We start from the raw sequence: 22,253 nt of genomic DNA on the forward strand, positions 1-22,253 counted from the left end.
GATGTCAGTTAATCGTTTACCAATTAGAAAAGATTCAGCAGAACACATCTCACAATGACCATCGACGGTAATTCGATTAGCATTGAAGAAACGTAGCGACAAACCGTATCACTGAAGGCTCTCCTGTTTGCTGCCTGTAGCGGCGGAAGTAGGCTAAGAATGCTAATCTAATTAACACGCGCGTGCCGCAATGCCTTTAGTCTACAGAGTGAATACGTTGAGACGTCGCAATGAAAGCTTCATGCACTAAACGCGGCCTCCCAACAGCAGCCCCTTTTGTCCCGCGGGCACTGTACAATTAGGGTTTAGCATATATGACTTCGAATGAGCTACGGGCACAATTGCATAGGCGCCTACATCAGAAATAAAACTTTTGTTCCTTGTCAGCTAGAATATATGGCATTCTCATTTTTATCAGTTGGACATTCACTTGAACACGGAAGTACGAAGGACAGCTGCGACGCTAACATGAAGGAGTTTGCAAAAGAAGTGTAACGGTGTTGGTTTATACGTCAAAGATTATCTTTCAGGGCGCACCTATTAGGCACCAGCCGTGGTTGCTTAGTGGCTTCGGTGTTGCGATGAAATGCTGAATGCACTCGTGCCACTTCTTTCGCGTTCGTCGTCGTCTTCTTTCACAGCTGGTTCGTCGGCGTCCCTAGGCGTACTTATATAGTTCTATGGGACACTAAACATTTACCAACGTCTCAATCGAGAGGTTCAAGTGATCATAGATTTGCAGTGGATGTAAATGCGCTAAACGTCAAGCATTTCGTGTTTCGCGGTACATGAATGCACCGCTACTTGCAGTTCTACTTACTCCGAAAGACCGATAGCATCTTTGTTTTGAGAATGTGATGGAAGCTGTCGAGAAGTTTCGAGTATGCTGATTCCCACGCTTATGCTTCTTTTCCAGAAGATATGGTCAGAATTTAGAAGGAATCCAGTAGGCAAAATTTATGTAGCGCTTCTGATTAGGGTCCAAATAATGTGCATCGCCAATCGCGGCAGTCCTTAAGAACAAGTTTTCCGCGTCCTTTGAAAAAAGCGCAATCCAAAAACGTGCACGTCGCCTCACCTGGCAGGCGTCTACGCCACCGTCCGTAGTGTTTCCGGCGCAGACAAAGTGCTCGTTGACGCCGTGCGGAAACTCGCGGTCGTAGCTACCCAAGGAGTGGTACGCGCGGTCGCATGCGTCGTTGTTCACAAGAGGAACCTGCGCTTCTTGGAGGACAGTCTGCAGGGTGCCACCTGAGTAAGTAAATCGCTGTCGTTGTAACGGTGATTTCTGCAGGCGTCAACTGAAGTACCGTCGGTTTAAAATAGTTTCCCGGTCACTGCTCGCGTTAATATGGCTCCTATACGCTGGCCCCGGTAGTAAAATGAAGAAAGAGAGTACGACGTACGCTGAATAAGCACAGTATATGGCACTGACCTTCCGGTATATATACATATATATATATATATATATGTGTGTGTGTCTGTGTGTGTGTGTGTGTGATAGGGACAAAAAGGTCCATGACAGCGAACATATGTCCAATCTACTGTAGCCCACAAACAACAGTTTTCTTTTTATTGCTTTAGTGAGAGCAAATCGCCAATCCTCCCACTCTTACCATAAAAACTAAACATTCAAAGGAGTTTCAATTTCATCAACTATGAATATTGGGGGCGGGTTAAAATTAAGTACATTGCACTTTCTATTTCTGTCCGCGAAAATCTTGTGCTGTGCAATTCGGGGCATGTTACTATCAAGTAAATGTGGTTTGCTAGACCTAGCGATGCTTTTCGCAAGGTCAAGCATCAACCCCTTTGCCGCTTGGTTTCCGGGACATGCGACAGTAGTGCCGTGGACGATGTCGTTCGAGTGCTTTTGTGAAGAATTAAGTGACTCTGAAAGGAGTTACGAATGCAAAGTTTTATATTTCTCTCTGTCTACGACGGGACCTTCTTCGTTCTTTGGTTCGGCCACCATAGGGAAAATTTCGTCTTTCCTCAACGCCGCCAATTATGGTGCGAGTCTCTTGACGTGCCGCTAATGCTTCTTCGGCGACGTCCTTGGAAGCGTTCCCTCTTGTAAAAGATGGTATTAAAGTATCGTTTACGAAATCCGCTTGCGCATCCTACATTTACGTCTTTTTGAGCATAATGCCTTTCTAAGTGCAATTATTTAATTGGTATGCGATTGCAGGTGACCATACCATGCAAATAACTTGTTACTGTTGCATTTCTTCCACCTCCTTCCCACCGTGTCCCGTCCTTTCGAGCTTATCACGCGCTTCTAGTCGCAATAACAGCTTCGCGGAAAAGGGACGTCGAAATATACATTCGTGAGGGTGCAGCGCAGCTCACCACGCATGTGCGCCGAACATGGACATGTTCCACAGAGACAAGGCCCTTGTTCACGAAAAGCATTTGCGCTTTTGTTATTCGTAAGAGAGAGAAATGTTATTGTTCGAATTGCTCATAATCCGAGGCATCGTCGCTAGTAACATATTAGGGAGCAAAATCTCAAAGCGTAAATTCGTAAGTTATATTTGCCATTGGCCAGCCGCCTTCACTAGTAACATGTTCAGCATCAGAATTAGCTTGAAATTGGTTCTTACGAACAACTGTAGCCTAAGAGATCTTTTTGTGAATACGGACGCTGGTGGTCGCTTTCAGGCAGAGAAATTTACAGAACGCCGCATGTCCGTGAGAGGAAATGCCAGCCAATGCATATGCTGAACATCGAAGGCGCAGCCAGCCAAGGCCAAACTGTTCTCACTAATGAAAAGTTTGTGAATTTGGCCCTAGACGCTCAACGGGGGAGGAAAGCTACGCGCTCGCGCGTCAGGTTCGAATCCGCGTACAGGTACAGTAACGGTTGCTCGAAAACAGACTTCCGTGTTCCCTCCTACGTTGCTCAATACTGTACACGCCCTCGCGAACTCACCGAAGGCGTTGTGTCCCCAGCCCAGCACGGTGGCTATTCCGTGCACTGTCGCGGCCGAATCGGCGTCCGGCAAGCAAGCGAACGGCTTTGGCACGCCTAGCTGTCGCGCGGGCAAATCGAGCAGCAGCAGGGCGACGTCGTTGTAGTGGTGCCGGTCGTTGTATTCCGGGTGCAGGTGCACCGACGCCACGTTTCTCTGCACGAACGTGGTGTTGCTCACGTCCGATATGTTGACGCCGCCCACTCGTGCGATGTACTTGGTGTCGTTCCTGCGACAGTGGCACCCATTGAGAGAGACAGCCAGCTTGCAGGTATACGGAGGCGCCTCCAAATTTAGCGTGTCCCCGGCGAATAGCGCGGAGAGTGTTGTTTATATGTGGAGTGCTGTTTATAATACTACATATTAGCTCTCAAAGTGCAAGACAAGGGAGTTTTAAAAAAACAACATGGAGATGTGCGTTGCTCTGAGCAGCCACATTCGATATACAGTTACCAATTGTTATATACCGCATATAGGGCATATTAATTACACATTGATAATATGACGTTATTGAAATGTAACTTCTATTCATAGTGTACCAGATCTTACTTCGATGACACCACAAACGCGCATATTTATATGACCAGGAATCACATGCGCAAATCGCTTGCGGGATTTGAAAACCCCAAGACACTCCACGCGAAATAAAAAAGAAGAAAACAATATAGCCGACTGAGAAAGAGCAGTTCAAGAGAATCATCTCAGTTGAGGTTCATGTACCCTTAAAAATGTTTTGGTAGCACGGTCAGTAATCGAAAACTCGCTTCAAAGAAAATTGTGATTAGCGACACAACACCGCGTTTACTGGGAAATTTGGGCAGCGCCAGCAACAAGAGAGGCATTTGACGCTCTAACGGGACTAGGAGATGCATCTAATACCAAAATACCAAATGCAGCCTGATATACGAATTATCAGTCATTAAGAGTCTGTCTCTTTGCGATATCCCCATCCTCTGTTATTCACTCTTCACAATATTCCCGTAGTATTCATATCTTGGCAGAGTAACTCCGAGATGCGTTACACATTATTAACGGTACTGTGAAGGTTTGTTGTTGTTGTTGTTGTTGTTGTTGTTGTTGTTGTTGTTGTTGTTGTTGTTGTTGTTGTTGTTGTTGTTGTTGTTGTTGTTGTTGTTGTTGTTGTTGTTGTTGTTGTTGTTGTTGATCAGTAAGTAAATCGTTAAAGTGGGCTGGATTTGAGGGTTTGGTGCACGCAAGGCGCCGCTTGACCTTGTGATGCGCATTGCTTTTGGAACAATGCAATTCTAAACATAACGTTGTTTCAGATACTTGCACAGCCAGCACTTATATTTAGAACTCTGTGAGGCACGGGATGCTCACCTCTTGTGTTTCCTCCAGACCAGATCTGAACAAAAAGCGGAAGTTCAAAGACTAGACATTTTATAAATGCTGGACATTTAAAAATTCACCAGTTTGAATACTCACTGCCGCATACTCACAGTGAATATACGAAGCAATGGGCAGCAGAGAGGACGACCCGGGAAGTTATCAGCGTGCCGCCGCACCAGTAGTTCAGAATTTTCACTTCGTCTCGAAATATGGCCACCTGAAAAGAAATGCGTGCAAATGCTGTGTTCTTTTTTTCCTTTATGGAGGCGGGACCCATTCGATGGCATATGCAGGAGTTACCCTCGGATTTCCAAGCCATTCAGCGAACCCTCACATCGCTGCTGACCAGCAGGCACACTGCCCTCCGAATCGTGATCTTCCGCCTATTCCCGTCCCACCTCAACCCCTTAACTCGCTCCGAGCCCGTAAAAATTTTCTCCGGCAGGACACACGCGCTCTTATCACACCGAGTGTCTGCTCCCTCCCCCTTCACCTTACTAGGGCGGAGGAAGTTGTGCTTAGGAGGCTTCGGGCCGGGGTGGCCCTTACATCGGCTGTTATCTCAAGGTGGAACTGGTCGGATTTACCACTGGGTGCTACGTGTCCATACTGCTCCGTTCCTGTGATGGAAGCAGACACATACCACCCAATATGGACATGTACTGGTTTAAAATCGGAACGGTCGCGTCTCCTACTGAAAGCCGGCCTCCGCTACAGTGTGACAACCAGCTATGACCGCTGGATACTTGACAACAGATTCCACAAAACACTGCTTCAATTCATACACAACACAGGCCTCACAGCACACATATAATACACATATACGCACCAAGAATTATGCCTTAAGGGCAAGTCTTTATCGCAATAAAAAAATATTCCAATTCATTTTTTACCCCGCTGTAGAAGCGAGACAGGCATTGGACCTAACAGGGTCGTTGTTTTTGTCAGAGCTAGTCAAAGCAACCAGGTGATGTCTGATAGAGAGAAATGTTTATTTTGCTCATATGACTCCATATACAGAGCTTCCCCCTGTGAAGCACAATTATATAATTTTACTAGCCAGGCTAATCAGCCCTCTTGAACCGTTGCATATGCATTCCTATACTTCCACGTGTTTTCCGTACGACCAATATGGAAGTGCCACGGAATTTATACGTAATACATACATATTTCGTCAAAGTTATACGGAAATGTACGGAACGTCTCAGTAAGGATGGACAGCCTTACTGTGCTTCTCATAGTTGTCATAAGCGGTCGGGATGTTTGAAAGAGACTTGGGTTGCTTGGATTAGAGATATTACAAAGCTTCGCCACCGAAATGTCACTGCGTGTGCCAAATTATTTTTTCAGTTCAGAATTCAAGCAAAGCAATAATTATGAGATGTACTACATGCGATGTAAGGCAATAAGAAGCCGTAAGGTAGCCCTCCTCGAAATAAAAGAAAATGTTTTCTCGGGAACACATTTTTTTTTTCTCTCGCACATAATTGCATTGTTGGCATATATTCAGAATTCAGAGCACTACTGAATCAAACCACAATGGAGGGCTTACTATGTGGGCAGTAACTGATCACTATGAGTTCATCAATAACTACTAGAACATTTTTTTTAGAATTACCTAGCCTTTATTGCTGTTCTTTTTTTCGACCTAAACACTATACACAGTGCAGACCTCACAAATATTAGAGGTTGAGAAATCGGAGTTTCACGTGCTTTTTAAAGCGCAGTGGTCTAATTTATTAGTATTTATAGAGTTTTCATGGGAAAGCTGGGCCCATTCGAGAGGCAATGTATTCGTAAACTGGGCCAATTCGAAAGATGCTGTAATGGAAGCTGATTAGATCCCGGAGGCTGTGTAATCTGAGGTTGTGTGGCTAACGTTCGCCGCGCGGTGGGGTCTCCGCGAAGGCGCGGTCTGAAGAGGGCTTGTGTTAGACTTAGTATGAAAAAAACTCGCATTGTGGGAGTGTGTGGGATTTGCGTGTGTGACATGGAAGCGAAGCGCATTTTCAACGCCAAGGAGAAACCTCTTGCCGGGCATGAATGCATTCTGTGCTCTGCAAAACGCGGTTTATAGCACGAACAGTTCCGTGCGCTTGTCCCCGAAGTCAAATAACATAAAACACATCGAATGGCAGAAGAACATGAACGGTACGTTCCTTGTGCGCAGTTTGAAATAAAATTTCACTCATCATGTGTCGGGATAGGGTAAGCGCGCGTTTGCAGTAAGCGCCTTACACCGCTGTTACCCAGGCGTATATACCCTACTGATACGTGTAAAGCGTGCGGACACAGAGCAAGGCTTCGACACATGCTCTGAGAGTGTGCCGGCAACTGCGGTACCAAAACCGACGTCGTTCGCGACGCGTCCATAACGGCAGACGTTATCAGAATACAGGAAGCCTCGAGATCACTCTTTCCCGACGTCGCCCCAGCTGCGGGGGCCGCCGGAGACCTTCCCCGTTGGTGTCGGCAACACTGGGAGGCGGTCCTCAAAAGTTAGGTGCTGGAAGACCAGCTCTGTGCCGTCCGGCAAGCCGAAGGTGGCGCCCGAGTCAAAGGACTTCGAGAAGCCACCTGGGGCCACCACAACCAAAACTGGCCTGACGGTTATTTTCAATAAAGTTTATTTTCTTCTTCTTCACACCGTGTGTCCCTGCGTAGCATTTAATTGAAATGTTTGAACAATTAACGCTTCACTTTACTTAGATAGATTCCAACAAGTGCATTGCGTCTGCCTGTTATTTCTTACCTCTTACGCTCCCTTATTACACTTTCTGAGGGTTTAATAAGTCGGTGGAAGGACAGTAACGAATATTAGTGTTAAATCAAACACCGACTACTTACAGCAAAAGCGTACTTCCCGAGGCTTACAGAGCGGCCTCCAAGCACGGTAGGAGTGTACCTCCATGGCCGCATCGACTGTTGCGCGGGTGTCTTGCCACAATCTGTACATGTGCAGATGAATGGAAAATTTGACGAGGGTACACACAGTGAAAAGACATGTTTCATAAAAGGAACCAGGCAACGAACATCCAGTAAACCAGGAAGTTACGCCCATAACAAAGGATTGCCGATTGCACAGTTAATTACACATAATGCATTAACCTTATGACTCTTGCGCAGAGTGTGTTTCTCTTCGCCAGTTTAAAATGAACTTCAGTGAACAAAAGAACAGGCCTCAACAGACGCATATGTAGGCTAGTTTTCTAGGGGGCAAAAAACAAGCGGGAAATTTACAAAGCTTTTCGTTCGTCAGTGCTCTTGGCAATTGGCCGGCCGCTTTCGCTAATAATATGCCCGACGTCGCAAATGGCGGAACTTTGCTCTTACAAATGGTTCTAGCATAAGAAGTTGTTTCTCGTAAATACGTGCGCAGGGTCCTATTCACAAAACATTTCCTGCGCTAGAATTGTTTCTAAGCGCAGATCATTGCAGCCAATCTTGCTGCTTGACATATTAGAGAAGGCAGCCCGTCAATGGCCCAAAACATTTACAAAATTTTGTGAATTCGGTCCCGAGTTCGCTTCTTCAGTACATAATGCGCCACTGGATGGCGCCCGACCGTTGCGCGTCACACAAGGAAAGCTTGCCACGTTTAACGAAAGTCGAAATCTCGCATTTAGCAACAGCAACAACGTACTATTCTGGAGCGGAAACGGAGCAGCTCGTACAACAACTCAACGTGACGTGCATACTATCGTCAACTTATAGACTATGAGATACATTCGCAAAGGGCTGTGATGTGCCTATGTATACACTGGCAATCGCGTGTCGAGATGAATGACGCGCGCTCTTCACTTGAAGCCACACTCACGCCCGTGGGTGGACTATCATACGCACTTCTCATAGAACTCACTGAACCACACAGCTTTGGGTCTCTGTCATCGTGGTAGGCCAAGTGGACCTTGACAATTTGACCGGATGGTGCTCAAGCACGAGAGATAAACTGTGACACATCTTTACGTTCGAAATACGTGTATTCTATAGAGCTACCAATATTAGGACCTAGATCATCGTGGCGGAAGCGCTGCTTGCGAGCCACATGCATGCCGCTCTCTGGTGAGTTGACGTGATGCTAGTGATCGGCTACAAAGTCATTAAGTGGGAACCACTTGACCAATAACTTGTTAGATGGCTATTTTCTGGTTTAACACCTGCAATGAGTCGTCCTTTTTTTTTTTCCTAACAAGAAATACAGTTCCTTCACGGGCCTTCTAATTGGCTTTTTTTCGGAAACTTGGCCTTTTGGGACCATGTTCACAAATCTCCTTCGCAGGATAATTCGTCATTGATTAATGTTTGAGCATCCGGTATTCATGGTAGTGATCGGCGTTATGGTGAAGCGGCCGCCTCGACGATGGTAAGTTGCGAAGGGAACTTAACAAAGTTACGTCAATGCAAGTCAAGGGCCCGTATTCACAGAAAAGCTCTTACGCTAGGAATGTCCGCAACAGCACATCTCAACCAATCCTGATGCTGGACATGTGAAGGAAGTCAGCTGCGGTCAACGGCATATAACACTTACGAACGAAAAAGCTTCGTCACTCCGGCTTTAACATATGTGTTTGGCCACTACTGGTCTAGGTGCCCTACCAGAAGAGCAAGAATCCAATTCAGCATTGCTTCATCCACCCTACGTGAAACACAGCCGACCGAAGAATAAAGAGGTTCACAGAAAGATGGAGGCTTGAAGTGATTAACTGTGGTAGAACGAGGAATGTCGCTGAAGCCAAAGTTTCGACAAGAGGACTTGTCTTCTTCAGGGCAACAACCTGTTTCACTTGCAGCCACTCACAAGTAAAGCAACTTGTGAGCGGCTGCAAGTGAAACAGGTTGTTGCCCTGAAGAAGACAAGTCTCCTAGTCGAAACGTTGGCTTCAACGACATTCCTCGTTTTACGAAAGTTAATCACCTCAGTCTATCAATGTTACGAAGACTCTGCGTTAAGCGCTTATGAGGATACTGTCTCAATGTGCTTCTGAGACGAGCACAAACCTTTACTGCCTCAGCAATGAGTGCCTCAAACGTGCGTGCTTCGAGAATGGACACATGAAACGTACACCGGTTGTTCTCAAGCATGATCTGCGTCACGCGAATGGCTCTGTTGACGGCCGCACTCGACATGTCGTCAGGTGGCGCAGGAGTCGTCTCTACGGTATCGATGTGCTGCGAGCCTTGGCGGAAGAGCCTCGCAGGGCAGCAGGCGTACGGCGTGGTGCCTCGCAGGTCGCACAGCGGTGGGAACTCCTTGCGGCGCACTTGTTCGCGCAATGGCATGCAGCTTTCCAGCGGCAGGCAGGCGCCCTGCTGGCCACCGGGTGTCTCGCACTCAGCCGGTGGCTCTGCGCGATGATTGCCGTGTGATATCGAAATGACATTGAAGAGAGGTACTAAGGTAGGCTACACTGATACATTCGACTTTAGAAATTCGCTATAGACAAACAACCAATTATACATAAGCATTCAGCGCCATAAATAAGCTTGGGCAAAGAGCGTGTCGTACCGTGTGCCGCTCCTGCCCCCCAGCCCAGTCAGAGGGACTGCGCAAAAACATGACTCTTACAAGCTGTCAGAATCGCGCTGCAGGGAACCTGGGCATTCTGTCTAACGACGTCCTCAATAAAATAGGATGATTCTCAAATAGAAACGGTCGCCTTTCTGCCCCAACATGCAGCGGGCAAAGTTAATCAAAGGGCCAAGTGTGTGGCGAAGGCAACAAAAAATTTGCAGTCTTACCATCCGCCGATCCGGAAAAAATGACAGGAACAGCTGGCTGGCTACTTAGCGCGAAGTGGTGTGGCTCTGAAAGCAAAGTTTTTCACAGAGTGGTGCTCGCCTCGTAACACAAGTGTCTGATATTACGCTTAAAAGATTTCCGGTAAAATAAATGACGAAGCTGAGCTCTGTTTGATTTCAATGACTGCAGGAGACGGAAACATGATGACACTCGACTGTACTCATATGTTGCAAAAACAATGCGGCTGAATTCGTTCCCCTGCATTTTTCGCTGTCCCCTCCCTTCTCTCCGAAATCAGCCAAAGGAGATGTCAACTTGGAGATTGCGTTTTGACCATGATTGCACAACATATTAGCAAAGTAAAAGACCTTTGGTAAATCGACAGTTTCGTTCAGTATGATAAACACTATTCTTAGTATGGTGCAATTGTAATGACGTGCGTTTGAACAGAACGTCCGTAAAATAGGGAAATCAAATGTTCTTACGCTACCTTCTTGTGGTTCGCTGATGACTGCTTCAGATCGATCCATTGTTGGCGACGCCGGTGGTAGTGTCGCTGCGCATATTATAAATATACAGTGCTCAGACACAAAGACGAGAGCGTTTTCTTGTACCACTTTTTTATCTGTAAGTATAAAGGTGACTCCACTAAGCAAGCCACAAAATAATGGTCGTAGCCCTTGCGGCTACGTGAACGGAGCTAGGGTTCAGCGTGAGTTGCTAGACAAATTTTCATGCTAATATTACTTAGTATGAGACTGTACAGCTAAATAATTAAGAGTTCACAGTCGTTCTTTCCATGTCCCATGAGCACCTTCTATCATAGGCGCCGACTAGAGGGGGGGGGGGAGGTGTCTCCGAGACCCGAGCCCCCACTGAAGTTTACTGCGGGGGGAGGGGGAGGGCGAAGCCTCCCTCCCGGAGATGCCGAAGCCTCCTCCCCTCACCCTCCCCCCGAATGTGATTACCAGAGTTCTGTTATCCACATCATTTGAGGTTTCTTTTGAGTTGCCTCTTCCTTTTCACTTCATATTTTATTGTGGCTAAAAACTTACTGCGTCATAGTCGGTGCGATGTGCATAGCATTTAATTCATACTTTCGCTTTATTTCTACCAATTCTAACAGCAAGAAGATAAGCGCATTAGAATCACCAGCGGCGGCTTCTACCGCCTTCTACGTCGTAATGTACCCCGGATACAAGCACAACATGATCACCAACAACAAAGCAAACAGTGGGCACGTCGCTTATCGGTACTTCACCAGAACCCGTCTGGTTCTGAGAAGGAAACATTTTCCACAATATAAGCACCAGCGGAAACATAACACTAGGCGCGCGGGAAGACAGCTCAGGCGAAGGGACCAGCCATTTCGGATTACAAGCTTGAACCCGGCGCAGATTACCCCCAAGTTAAAGCGCGCGACCCGCGTATATAGTACTCTTCGGGCGCACGGACAGCCAAGCGCAGTCAGACACAAACTTGGAGAAAACGTGCGCTTAACTGTGTGATTCGGCCTAACTGGCTGAATCTTATTGTGTAATGGACTGATTCGGAAAGTTCTTCGCTCTCGTTCTAATGGAGAGGTGCCCTTCATGATGGTTGCGTGGCGATAAGTCTTCATAAAAGAAAGAATTTGGGAGCTATCGCATAGTTCTGACCGGTTTTGTACCAGGGCGCTAGTTTTACAGAGTGCTCCTTCTACAGTAATATCATAAGAAGCCAACACACACTGACACTGAGGACAACAAGATCCTCAGTGTCAGTGTTTGTTGGCTTCTTATGATATGACTAATAAAAATCGGGCCCCTCAGTTAACCCCTTTCCTTCTCTTCTACAGTAAGGCATACATGATGTATTCAGTTGGCAAAAGTTATCAGGCGCTAATACGAGGCGAGGAAGTAGTGAGGGAAGCTTCAGGAAAGTGAGGCAGGACTCAAGCAAATACCTGGCTTAGAAAACAACGCCAAAAGCTATAAAAAGCAATGAAAATGGGATACAGAGCAGCGCAAGCAGAATGAGGCCTGTTGGAGTCCTATAATGTAAAACTGTACCACTATGTTTTTATTCCAGTCTCCTGACGTCAAATTTGCGTAACCGCCAACGAAAACATCGGGCGGTGACCCGCAGCGTTGCCTGAACAGCTCAATCAAACGCTCTCCTAGTTTATAGGAGGTTGCTTTTCTTTGCTTTCAAAATGAATACGATTGCCTACATTGAGTGGTTTTTCGTTTGTAATTGGCTGCCAGAAGGCGAGGAGCACGCTCAAGTGGAGACGGTTTCGGTGGAGCCGAGCCAGTGCACTGAAAATAGATAAGTGGATGGAGAGGGTGGTGCCAGCGTCTGCGATTGGTCTGCTTCGCCTTACTTAGCTTGAGATGGCTGGTCGAAAATCGCGGCGGCGAGCGACGGAAGGCTAAATCTGATCTTCAGAAACGAAGTGTTAGCAGAGCGAAGTCATAAACGTGCTGAAATTGCCCGGAAACGCTACACTGCCACGCGAAAAGTATTATTCTACGCAAATAAACCCATGCTGTACGGCAGGTGCGAGTAGCCAGTGCCTGAGCAATCGGCGGCAGCCATCTTTTATTCCTTTCGGAACGGGGCATCCTCCGTCTATTCAGAAAAAAAAAATAGTTTTGTCTGGCAAATTCATGTATTTTCAAAGCGCACACGTTACTTTGACGCGGTGAGATTTCGCGGTTTTGTGATGTCGCGTGACAGGCAGGGGAAGTGGGTGCAGCCCTAAAACTTTTGACCGATAGCAGAGGGCTAACGGCGAAAAGGCGTCGAATCAGAAATAACTACTTTTCTTTTGTTCGGTTCAATCCTGCATAATCAGTGTGTGCACGTCATATCAGATGGGGAGCGATGGTGATTGTCGTGACGTCGCGTGAAAGACAGGCGAAGTGGGGATGGTCCAAAGAAGTTTTTGACCAATCGCGGAGGGCTGATTGCAGAATTGGAATAGAAAAGTTTGGAATAGCTTTACGTTATAACGCCCTTGGTTATGCAAAGACGTTTGGTTGCGCTATTCTATAAAGGTCCCTAGTCAATGCTGTGCATTTTCCTTATCAATCTTGATTCGTCATATGCTGTATCAGCTGCTCATTAACGCATGCCACGCTGTTCCTACTTGCTCTCGTGTCCTTTCGCACTCTTGAGATATCGCTGTGTCATTATATTTATTGATTTATTTGTTAATATGGTTGTTTCTTCGTGCGCCTCATCGTTTATCATCCTATATACCTTTATTCGGCCGCCGGGAAATAAATGAAACCAATGGCATAAAGCATGCTTTGACAAGTAATTAAACTACGTCGTTACATGAAGTCACATTGCTTTAAGGTAATAGCAGTTGTGTTCAGAAATTGTATTACTGTGTAATTTTTTATTTATTTATTTTATTACTGTCTATTTATTTATTTATTTATTTATGTATTTATTTATTTATTTATTTATTTATTTATTTATTTATTTATTTATTTATTTATTTATTTATTTGGAAAGCCTCCCCCCCCCCCCGCCCCCCTGGAGAAAATAGAACTTTCCGCCTATGCCTTCTATGGTTTCTTTTGCCGTTTGTTGAGCACGACTTTGCGCTGTCTACAAGCTATGCTTCAGTCATTCAGCACTGGTAAAAAAAATGCAGGCTTTTGCTTAAAATAGGCGAGTACATGATGTGTATATGTTAGAGCCTTTACTCGGATTATTCGTTTTAGCATCCAGGGCGGTTAATACCAATCGCCTTGAAATACGCAAGATTTTCGTGGAATTTGTTTTGCATCTAAGAAGATGCAACATATTTAAGCGTCATTCCTTCTACTGAGGTGAGTTCGGAAAAGAGACCTACACAATTATGACGGCGCGACAATGTACACCTTGTGAATTTTCCTGTACAAAAGGAGAAAAACGCTAATAACGTTCCTTGGCACCTGCTTGCATCCTACTGTATGGTGCTTGGTAGCAGGTTGTTTAAAATAAGCTATGATCGGTATGCCCATTAAACAACAGCCTAGCACATCGCAATGCGGAAATGTAGTAAGCGACAACTGAATAAATAATAAATATTGTATATTACACGTTTCTGTGGTGACTTTTCATTTCCCGCTGAATGTCGGTGAAATGTATCACCGTGGGTAGCACGACAAAAGGAAGAATGAGCATTAGGGAAGGCGAAGAGAGAGAGAGAGAGAGAGAGAGAGAGAGAGAGAGAGAGAGAGGCGCGGCAAGTTGGTTTAGCCCCCATTAAAAGCTCTGCGCAGGCCTATACGCTTCCAACGATGATCTTTTTTTTTTCTCGAGTTTTCCTTAATTACTTTGATAAGCAAATGAACCGAGAGCAAAAGAACAAATCGTGTCACGTCTTCCCGTACAATGTCCGACCCTTCAGAAGCTTCCCTTTTACTTCAATTTGCTTTCATATATCAGCATCTCTCAGGCAAGAGCCCATGGTTTGTCCCTTCTGCCAGCCTCCATCAGGCGATGAAGCATTTATACAGAAAGGAACTGGTTTTTCAGTCCAATGCCGTTTTGTGCCAATATATGCTAGCCTCTCCAATCAAATAAGGGTGAAACGATCGCTGATTTTTCTGAAGCTTTATAGAAATATTGACGGCCATAAACTTAAATGTACTTGTACTTTGCTGACCGCGAGCTACTGCCGCTCATCAGAAAAGTGTAGGATGGGGCTTGGTGGGAGAACATGGCTTAGTGTCCCGATATCCAGCGAAAAAATAACACAGCGCTGAGCACTGTGTTCACTCTTTTGTTCAATCTGGTTTTGTTGCACTATCACGACATCAAACCGCTTATCGTTTCAAATTACGCGCAAAATGAATATTCATATCATTCGTTGTTAACAACTAGATGTCCAGCTCCTTTCTATGGGGAAAGGGGGGCGGGGTTGTTGGTCAAGCGCTTTCTACAAACACTTCTAATGTAATGCGTTCCTTCAGTCAAAAGAAATCATTCGACAGTGCTTTGTTAAGCGCGTACAACAGGAAGGGAGGACAAAATGGCACACTTCGCCCAACTTGCACTCAAATTTCCTCTTTTTATCTTAGCAAACCGTATATCAATTTTAAAGTTCTAAAAGAAAGCTTGAAGTCCTAAACTTTATGAATGAACCTCCATGTGCATTCTGTGTCTGCTTCCTTTTCGGCCAGAACCGCTTCATCAATGCCCAAAGTCTTTGTCGCTCAATTGGACCAAATAACGTGAGACTCATAAAAAACATGTTGACGTTTGTTTCACTTTGCAATCTCGCTTATGTATTTTCCCACAGCCAAGCCGCCCAATCTGCCCAAGCCCGCGTGGTGCAACTGGGAAAAACGAGTCGAGGTTCTCTGCACTTGTCTTATCGTGCCACTCTAAGCACCGCACTCGCTGGCGTCAACTTTCGTTGCCGGCGTCAGCGGAGTTTTCATCGCAACCCACGATCACGCATGTCGCGGAAACAAGGCAAGTGGTACACGTATACTTAAAAATTATATGTACTCCATGTACACGCGCTCATACTTGTGCCAGTTTAATTACTCCGTTAAGTACCCCCACATTATTCCCTTGAACTGAAGATGAATACAGTTATATCTACGGCGACGATACATTTGCTGCGGCTAGACAGTGTATTGTGGGCCAGTAAGTTGCAGAGACAATGAAGCGGCACGAAATACAGTCTTTTTGCCAATGCTTATACAGCTTTTTCAGCACTGAGTATGGCTTCGGCTTGTTCGATTCTCCAAGAGCCAATGATAACTTGTGCATAACGTATCATTTAAGAAAAAAAGCACGTCGTAGGTGCTATTACTAGCTGTGTTATGGTTTGAAATCATAGTCACCTTACGTGTGCACATTGAAGAGTTTATGTGTGTACATTTTAGTCAGCAGCCTCGATTCGAAGTGCATCGCAACGGAGTGTGATCGCCAGAGCTAATGTTCTTGCGTAAATTTTAAACAACCTACATGCACATAAGTCGAATTTTTCATGAATGTTTGGGAAAATCTCGGGTAGAAATTACAAGGTCAAAGACACTTGTAGGTGTCTTTTCACAAAAAACGAAAAAAGCTTTTTTTGTGTGTGAATTCTATAGCAGGATCCCTATTCACAAAAGGATATTATGACATATTTGCTCTTAAGAGAAAACGCTAGCCAATCTTGATGCTGGGCGTATTATTAACGAAGGCGACCAGCCAATGGCAAAGAATAAAGAACGAAAAGCTTTGCGAATTCGGCCCGTGAGTGTATGTGAATAAAATTATTTTCCTTTTGCTCTCACGTTCTTTTTTCTCTCTCGCTCTAAAGAATGCGTGGCTTTAGATTGCACCTTTGCCATTTTGGCGGATGTTATCCTTGCGCTAGAGAATTTTATACTTTCTTATGCAACAGACTGAGATTAGGATATTATTGAGCATTAGTGAAAGAAACAATTACATAAATACACTGTTGCTCTTTTTCCAACCAACTCAATTAAATTGGACCTTCAGCGTGTTCACAAAAATATTATTAGATTACATTTGCGGAATAATGGCAGGAGACAAAAATACTGAAAGGCATAATTACCGCAAATAAGATATGCAGTGCATGGTAGACATAACGATTCGGGTGGCAGGGTCGTCGATCATGTGTCTATATTGGGGCGCGTTATTTTAGGTAAATATACCTTTTAGTAAACACCAACTATGCCAAGGAGCAGTTCTCGTGGAGAAAAGAATGCCAGCAGTTATTTGTTACATGTCTCCACAAATCATAAACCTACTTTGAAATGTCTGTTCAGTCGGAGCTCTATGTACCCTTCTAGGTCTTCTTGACGTGTTCAATAAGCACCTTGCCACACAAGTAAACAAGCGCCGCATCATAAAAAAAAGGCACGTGCCTTACATTCACCCTTGACAAAAAAATTGCGCTGACAATGACGATGACGAAGACATTAAGATAGGTTCACACAACAGCGCTGACAATCAACTCAAGTTGAGAGTCAGCCAGAGCGAGTGCCCCAACGACCCGATGTCCTGATCCCTCTCTCTTGACAACTTTCCGCGTCATGACTTCACGACACATAGATGTAGAGTTACTGGGAACTAAACCTAAACTTTTCGTAGAAAATGCATTAGAATAATTGACATAGGGCTATCTGAGGCGTGCCGGTGTTTCTTTTTCTCCCGGTTTCCACATCCACGCTCACTTAACGCAAAAAAGAAGAGATCTAGATGTGTCAGCACTATAATTTAGTTTAACAAAACTCATCTTACGTCAATCCTATCTGCGATTGGCTGTCCCCGCCGTGTCTGTCTTGTTTTCATGGGCGGAAGCCGCCAGAACACCTACCACTGAGGGCTCATGCACGTCATAGAAATTTTGTAAAAACGGGCTCTTAATGCTAAAAGAAAGATGTTTCAGAGACCTTTCAGAGACCCACTTAAATTTTCCCGAAGTTCTTTGAATTTCGAGTTTTACAGACAAGCTGTTAGCCTCTAGTTGGTCGGGATTTTTCGTGTGCTCGTTCTGTGCTCACCCGAAAAAACAGCACCACCACCTGCGGCCGCGGCCACTCAGACAGACCTCAAACGGCAGCTGGAAAATGGGGAAAATGGCTATGCCTTAAGCATAACGTAATTATGTTTTCTCGTAAATTCTAATTATCGTCCGACGCTATCACGTCTGTAGCTTGTATGTAAGACGTACTTTACCAATTTTCTGGCGCCATTAATTTTGAAAAATTTAATTATTCCAAAAACGCACTTGCGCTTGGAGAAAGGCCTACACAATAATGAGCATGTATGCTGCATTTCCGCAGAGGCGCTTGCGCGTGCGACGTACGTCGCTTGTGGCGGCGGGCTTGTAGGCAACAACTTCGCTGTACATCTACTTTCACAGGGCGGAATGGAGGCGGGTACCTATTTTTTTTCCTCCGGGATATTCGCAGCAGTGAAATCGCAGGTATGGTCTTGCACGCTACCCCTATTCGCTCACCGGAGACTTGCTCGTTAGGAGTCGCCGTAGTCCCGCGCGGGCGGTTCCTGAGCGGACAGCACACGATGGGCAGGAGGATCTCGACGCCGCAGAAGATGGGGAACTTCAGGCGACCCACGTCCTTCAGCGACTGCAGGCACTCGTGCACCGGCATGCAGCGGCCGTCGGTCAGCTCGAAGTTTTTCGTCGGGTGCCTGGCGCGGCACGGGCCCCTGGCCACTGGACAGCCGGAGGTACGTGAGATGCAGAAAGAACGAGAGAAAATTGAGGAAGTGTTCATTTGACGAACATGCACAAGGTGTACGATCATTTGATTCGAGGCTCAGTGAGTAAAGGCAAAAACACTGCGCTGGGTAAGAGCTCGACAATGACACCCGTACCTCTCGAGTGACAAATTCTTCAATCTGGACCCCGACCAATGTGGGGTTCGATCTGTCAATTGATGAAGGCGCTGCTGCGTCTTTTGTAACCTTTTGGATTGCGCGATGGAGTGTGAGTGTTGTTAGAAGCTCCATCGTACATGCACACACTTTGTTTTGCTCTCTTTTCATCGTCGCCTTTCTTTATTCTCCTCCCATGTGACATTTATGATTTTTCGTCAATACAGGGCAGCCAACTAGATATTTCGTATCGTTAATATCCCTATCTTCTGCTGAGTACGCTATTTCTGTTAGAGCGCTTGAGTGTTTTGAAGACACTTCGCGGAAATGTTAATGAGCCACTCTAAAGCAGCACTACTACAGCATTTTCAGAGCACAACCTGCTGATCGTATTTTATGGAGATACTCCAATGGATAGGACAGCCTTGTAGGAAAGTATGAGCAAAAATAGAATTCATTGCTAAATTTTGCCTATTTCCACCGCGTAAAAAGTCGTAATTTTGTAAGCGGCGGAAAAGGACTCATATATCTTGTGCCTTCTAACGTTGCTGCTAGTCTCAATTAGGTCACTCCGTTCCCGCTGTCAAATAAGCGTGCGCAGCAAGGACGACGAATTTATTAGCCTTCAGTGATGCGTATGGTAATGCCTCCTTGTCACTGACATGATGTAGTTATGTATCGACGCGACTGCGTGATCGTATTACGGATACTTTTGAACGTTTCGTTCTTTCGATTTGCTGTTTTGTGTCTGTGCGTAAATGCAGGCGGTACAAAAAATAAAACATGATAAAACTTTGGTTGAAAGCTTTTGTCTTATCTTGTCCGAACTCCTTCTTTGTCCCGTACGCTACGTACTAAAAAATAGTTCAACACCAACCCGCTCAGCAGCTCGTACTCGTTGTAAAACGAGGACAGAAAGCAAAGAATACATAAAGGAGCACGGTACATTACGAAACCGCACCGAGATCTATGCCTTCACTTTTGTCCCCACCAAAGTGAGGCCGCATTTGGCAGGGTTCTAAGCTCTGACTTTGTTATCAATGACTCTACGCCTGAGACGTTAGCAGTCGAACTGTAGCTATGGGGCGTGCTTCCTCGAGTTCTATAGCGTACTGAACAGTCACAACGATTATGTGCGTTTCCTGGAGATGAAAACCCCGCGCTTTTATGTGCTGTTTCGAACACCGCGCGTTAAGCATGATAATAGCGAGTTGTGTTCGTTCCAACTATTATTATTATTATTATTATTATTATTATTATTATTATTATTATTATTATTATTATTATTATTATTATTATTATTATTATTATTATTATTATCAATCGTAACAATAGCAGTAGCACCAGCTGGCCGGGGCTTGTGCCGCGATCGCAGGAATTAAGGAATTTCTGCCGAGGGCTCCCGATTAAAAGCTACCGTCAGTTAGATTTTTGGTGTTCACGAAAGTGTGTGTGCTGTACAAGTATATTTGCTTCACGACAGCCAAAAGGTCTGCAGAAACAATGTTGCAACATTTATAACATGTAGTTTTCTAAATGAAGGAGAATGATGTTCAAAACTATCAAGAAATCCCTGTGCAAACACTCTGGCAGCTGATCCTCCTGAATGCAGTCTTACAAGGAATCTGGTTCAGATTACGTTACAGAGATAATAGTGGGACAAACTGATTACGCGACTCTAATGGCTCAAAGAGAAAATGTGTGTAGAGTAGCAGCAGCAGCCTAAGCATAAAAGTTATCATTAAACATCGTTGCTTCGAAATTCATAACTGCAGGTTGCAGAGGTACGCATTTTTTAATTTTCAGTACGGTTATCCATCATCCACATTAAAAACATCAAGTGTCGTCGAAAGTGACCAATAGAGAAAAGCACCGATATCATGGGCAGTTTGACCCCCATTGAATTCGTACCTAGTAATATGAAAGATGACTAGTTGATTAATAACAAAGATGACTGGTTGAAGTCAAGCGTTTCTTACTTCGATCAAGCGGTCTCCTTACATAGAGTTTGCTCTGTATTGACTCAAGCACGCTGGAAGGCGCCCAAAACGGAATGCTTTAGGGCTACTAAAGCTGACTACTGAAAAACTGCGTAACCGCAGCGGACACGCAGCGATCAACGCATTTACCTCTGGCTGCTTCCGCCTCCTCGTGAAGGAATAAGAGGACGAGGAGGTCAAGCAGTAGCAGAGCGGAGGACGGTCGCCGCCGCATCCTCCAGCCAGCAGTAAGCATCGTGTCTCCACCGTTTCCTCTTGCCGTGTTTCCTGTACCGGGCACACAAAGAGGCGCGGCCTGTCCCCTTCCGCACCAACGATGACGGGTACTCGCCGCCGTAGCCGCCGCAACCACGCTCGATGCGTCGTGGCGGCCGCAGAGGCGCGCGCGGCCTTGCACAACGAGGCAGCAACAGATCGTCTTCTTCGAAGCGCGCACGCGATCTGCGTAATCAGGCGCAGGGAAACCCCCCTCCTTTCCTTTCCTCGGGCCACGTGCTTACTCTACTCTCACCCTGTTCGTGTTTTTTCGAGTGTCAGGCGACACCTCTCGGCGAGTGGATGCGCTGTGTGGACATGACGCGAGGGCGAGTAACGTGTTAATAAGGAGGACAACGTGGAGGAACGCGATACAACACCTCGCATCATGGAATACCAACTGGCCTAAACACTAGCTCTTGCGATGTGTGCACCCGTTTAGAGCATTTCATAGATCCGCACTAAGGCTTCCGCGTTATCGTCAGATGTAGCATCGACGAAAAATAGGACTGCACGTGGCCCTTCGCCAATAAGCGAAGGAGTGAGTGAGTGAGTGAGTGAGGAGTGAGTGAGTGAGTGAGTGAGTGAGTGAGTGAGTGAGTGAGTGAGTGAGTGAGTGAGTGAGTGAGTGAGTGAGTGAGTGAGTGAGTGAGTGAGTGAATACAAATGGCCTGGCCTATTGCAATGCTTGTCATGCAATACTCCGCATGACGAGGTTGAAGAATACACAAAACAAATATGCAAACGTGCGCACAAACATACCGGAATGCACAAGCTTCATGATATACGAGAAAGTCGGCATAGTAAGTAAAGAAAGGTGACCGTTGAGGCAGTGCTTCCGATGTTTGCGTCCGATTATCAGAGGGCTGGACGTTCTCGTCGGCTGAGAGACCGTTCCATGTCAACCGATCGACAGTGTCAGTAATAGGCCATATGCGGCTTGGAAAATCAAGAGTGTAAGTTGAGAAAAGCAAAGGTCTATAACTCCCGCTACATATCGGGCACCGGCTGTAACTCTTCAGTTGCCAGACGCACGTTCACCTTGGCTTTACATATTTTACGTCAATGCGGAAGGAGGAAGAGAGAAAGAAGGAAAGGTAGGAAGCTGACGCAGAAAAGGCGCCGCATCGAAGTTTTATCTGCAAACGATTTCATTTTCAAGCACCGGTAGCTCTCGTGAATCAGCTGCAGTAAGCGGATAATTTGGCCTGCGAACGAGTCACACTGCATGTCAGGTTCTGTAACATGGTACTGTATCTCCTTCCACTTCATTTTTTAAAATGAAAATATAATTTGTTAGTAAAGCTTTGCATAGTCAAGTTTTTCATTCTTGCTTTTATTTTTTCACTGCTGTGAAATATTTGTCAATTTTGAAAAAAAGATGAAAAGCCCTTCGGTTACTTGTTTCTAAATTGCCGCGCGACTGGCCGCTCGAGGCAATTTGTGCGTATTCGCGGACTTCTTTCATACTCGGAAGAACAATCTTATGTAGCACGTAGTGAGCAACAGAAAGCTGTATCGACAGTTTTTCATGTCGCTCTACAATTTTCTCATCGACACTTGTCATCTAACTATAATATTTGA

General features: G+C 45.5%; 1 protein-coding gene across 1 annotated transcript in view; it reads right to left on the reverse strand.

Moving 5' to 3' along the window:
• The window catches only part of LOC142579184 (clotting factor B-like), a 23,817-nt gene extending 2,958 nt beyond the window's left edge, over positions 1–20,859 (reverse strand). Inside the window, exons 1-9 of the mRNA XM_075689151.1 lie at positions 20,544–20,859; positions 18,035–18,253; positions 10,556–10,621; positions 10,065–10,130; positions 9,389–9,670; positions 7,173–7,273; positions 4,436–4,542; positions 2,936–3,204; positions 1,079–1,251 (exon numbers count right to left, since the gene is read on the reverse strand). Coding sequence (XP_075545266.1) covers positions 1,079–1,251; positions 2,936–3,204; positions 4,436–4,542; positions 7,173–7,273; positions 9,389–9,670; positions 10,065–10,130; positions 10,556–10,621; positions 18,035–18,253; positions 20,544–20,649 — 1,389 coding nt within the window. The 5' untranslated portion in view covers positions 20,650–20,859. The remainder of the gene's footprint in view (positions 1–1,078; positions 1,252–2,935; positions 3,205–4,435; positions 4,543–7,172; positions 7,274–9,388; positions 9,671–10,064; positions 10,131–10,555; positions 10,622–18,034; positions 18,254–20,543) is intronic.
• Positions 20,860–22,253: the final 1,394 nt, after the last annotated feature.

The sequence above is a fragment of the Dermacentor variabilis genome, chromosome 4 (genome assembly GCF_050947875.1).
Source record: "Dermacentor variabilis isolate Ectoservices chromosome 4, ASM5094787v1, whole genome shotgun sequence".
NCBI lineage: Eukaryota > Metazoa > Arthropoda > Arachnida > Ixodida > Ixodidae > Dermacentor > Dermacentor variabilis.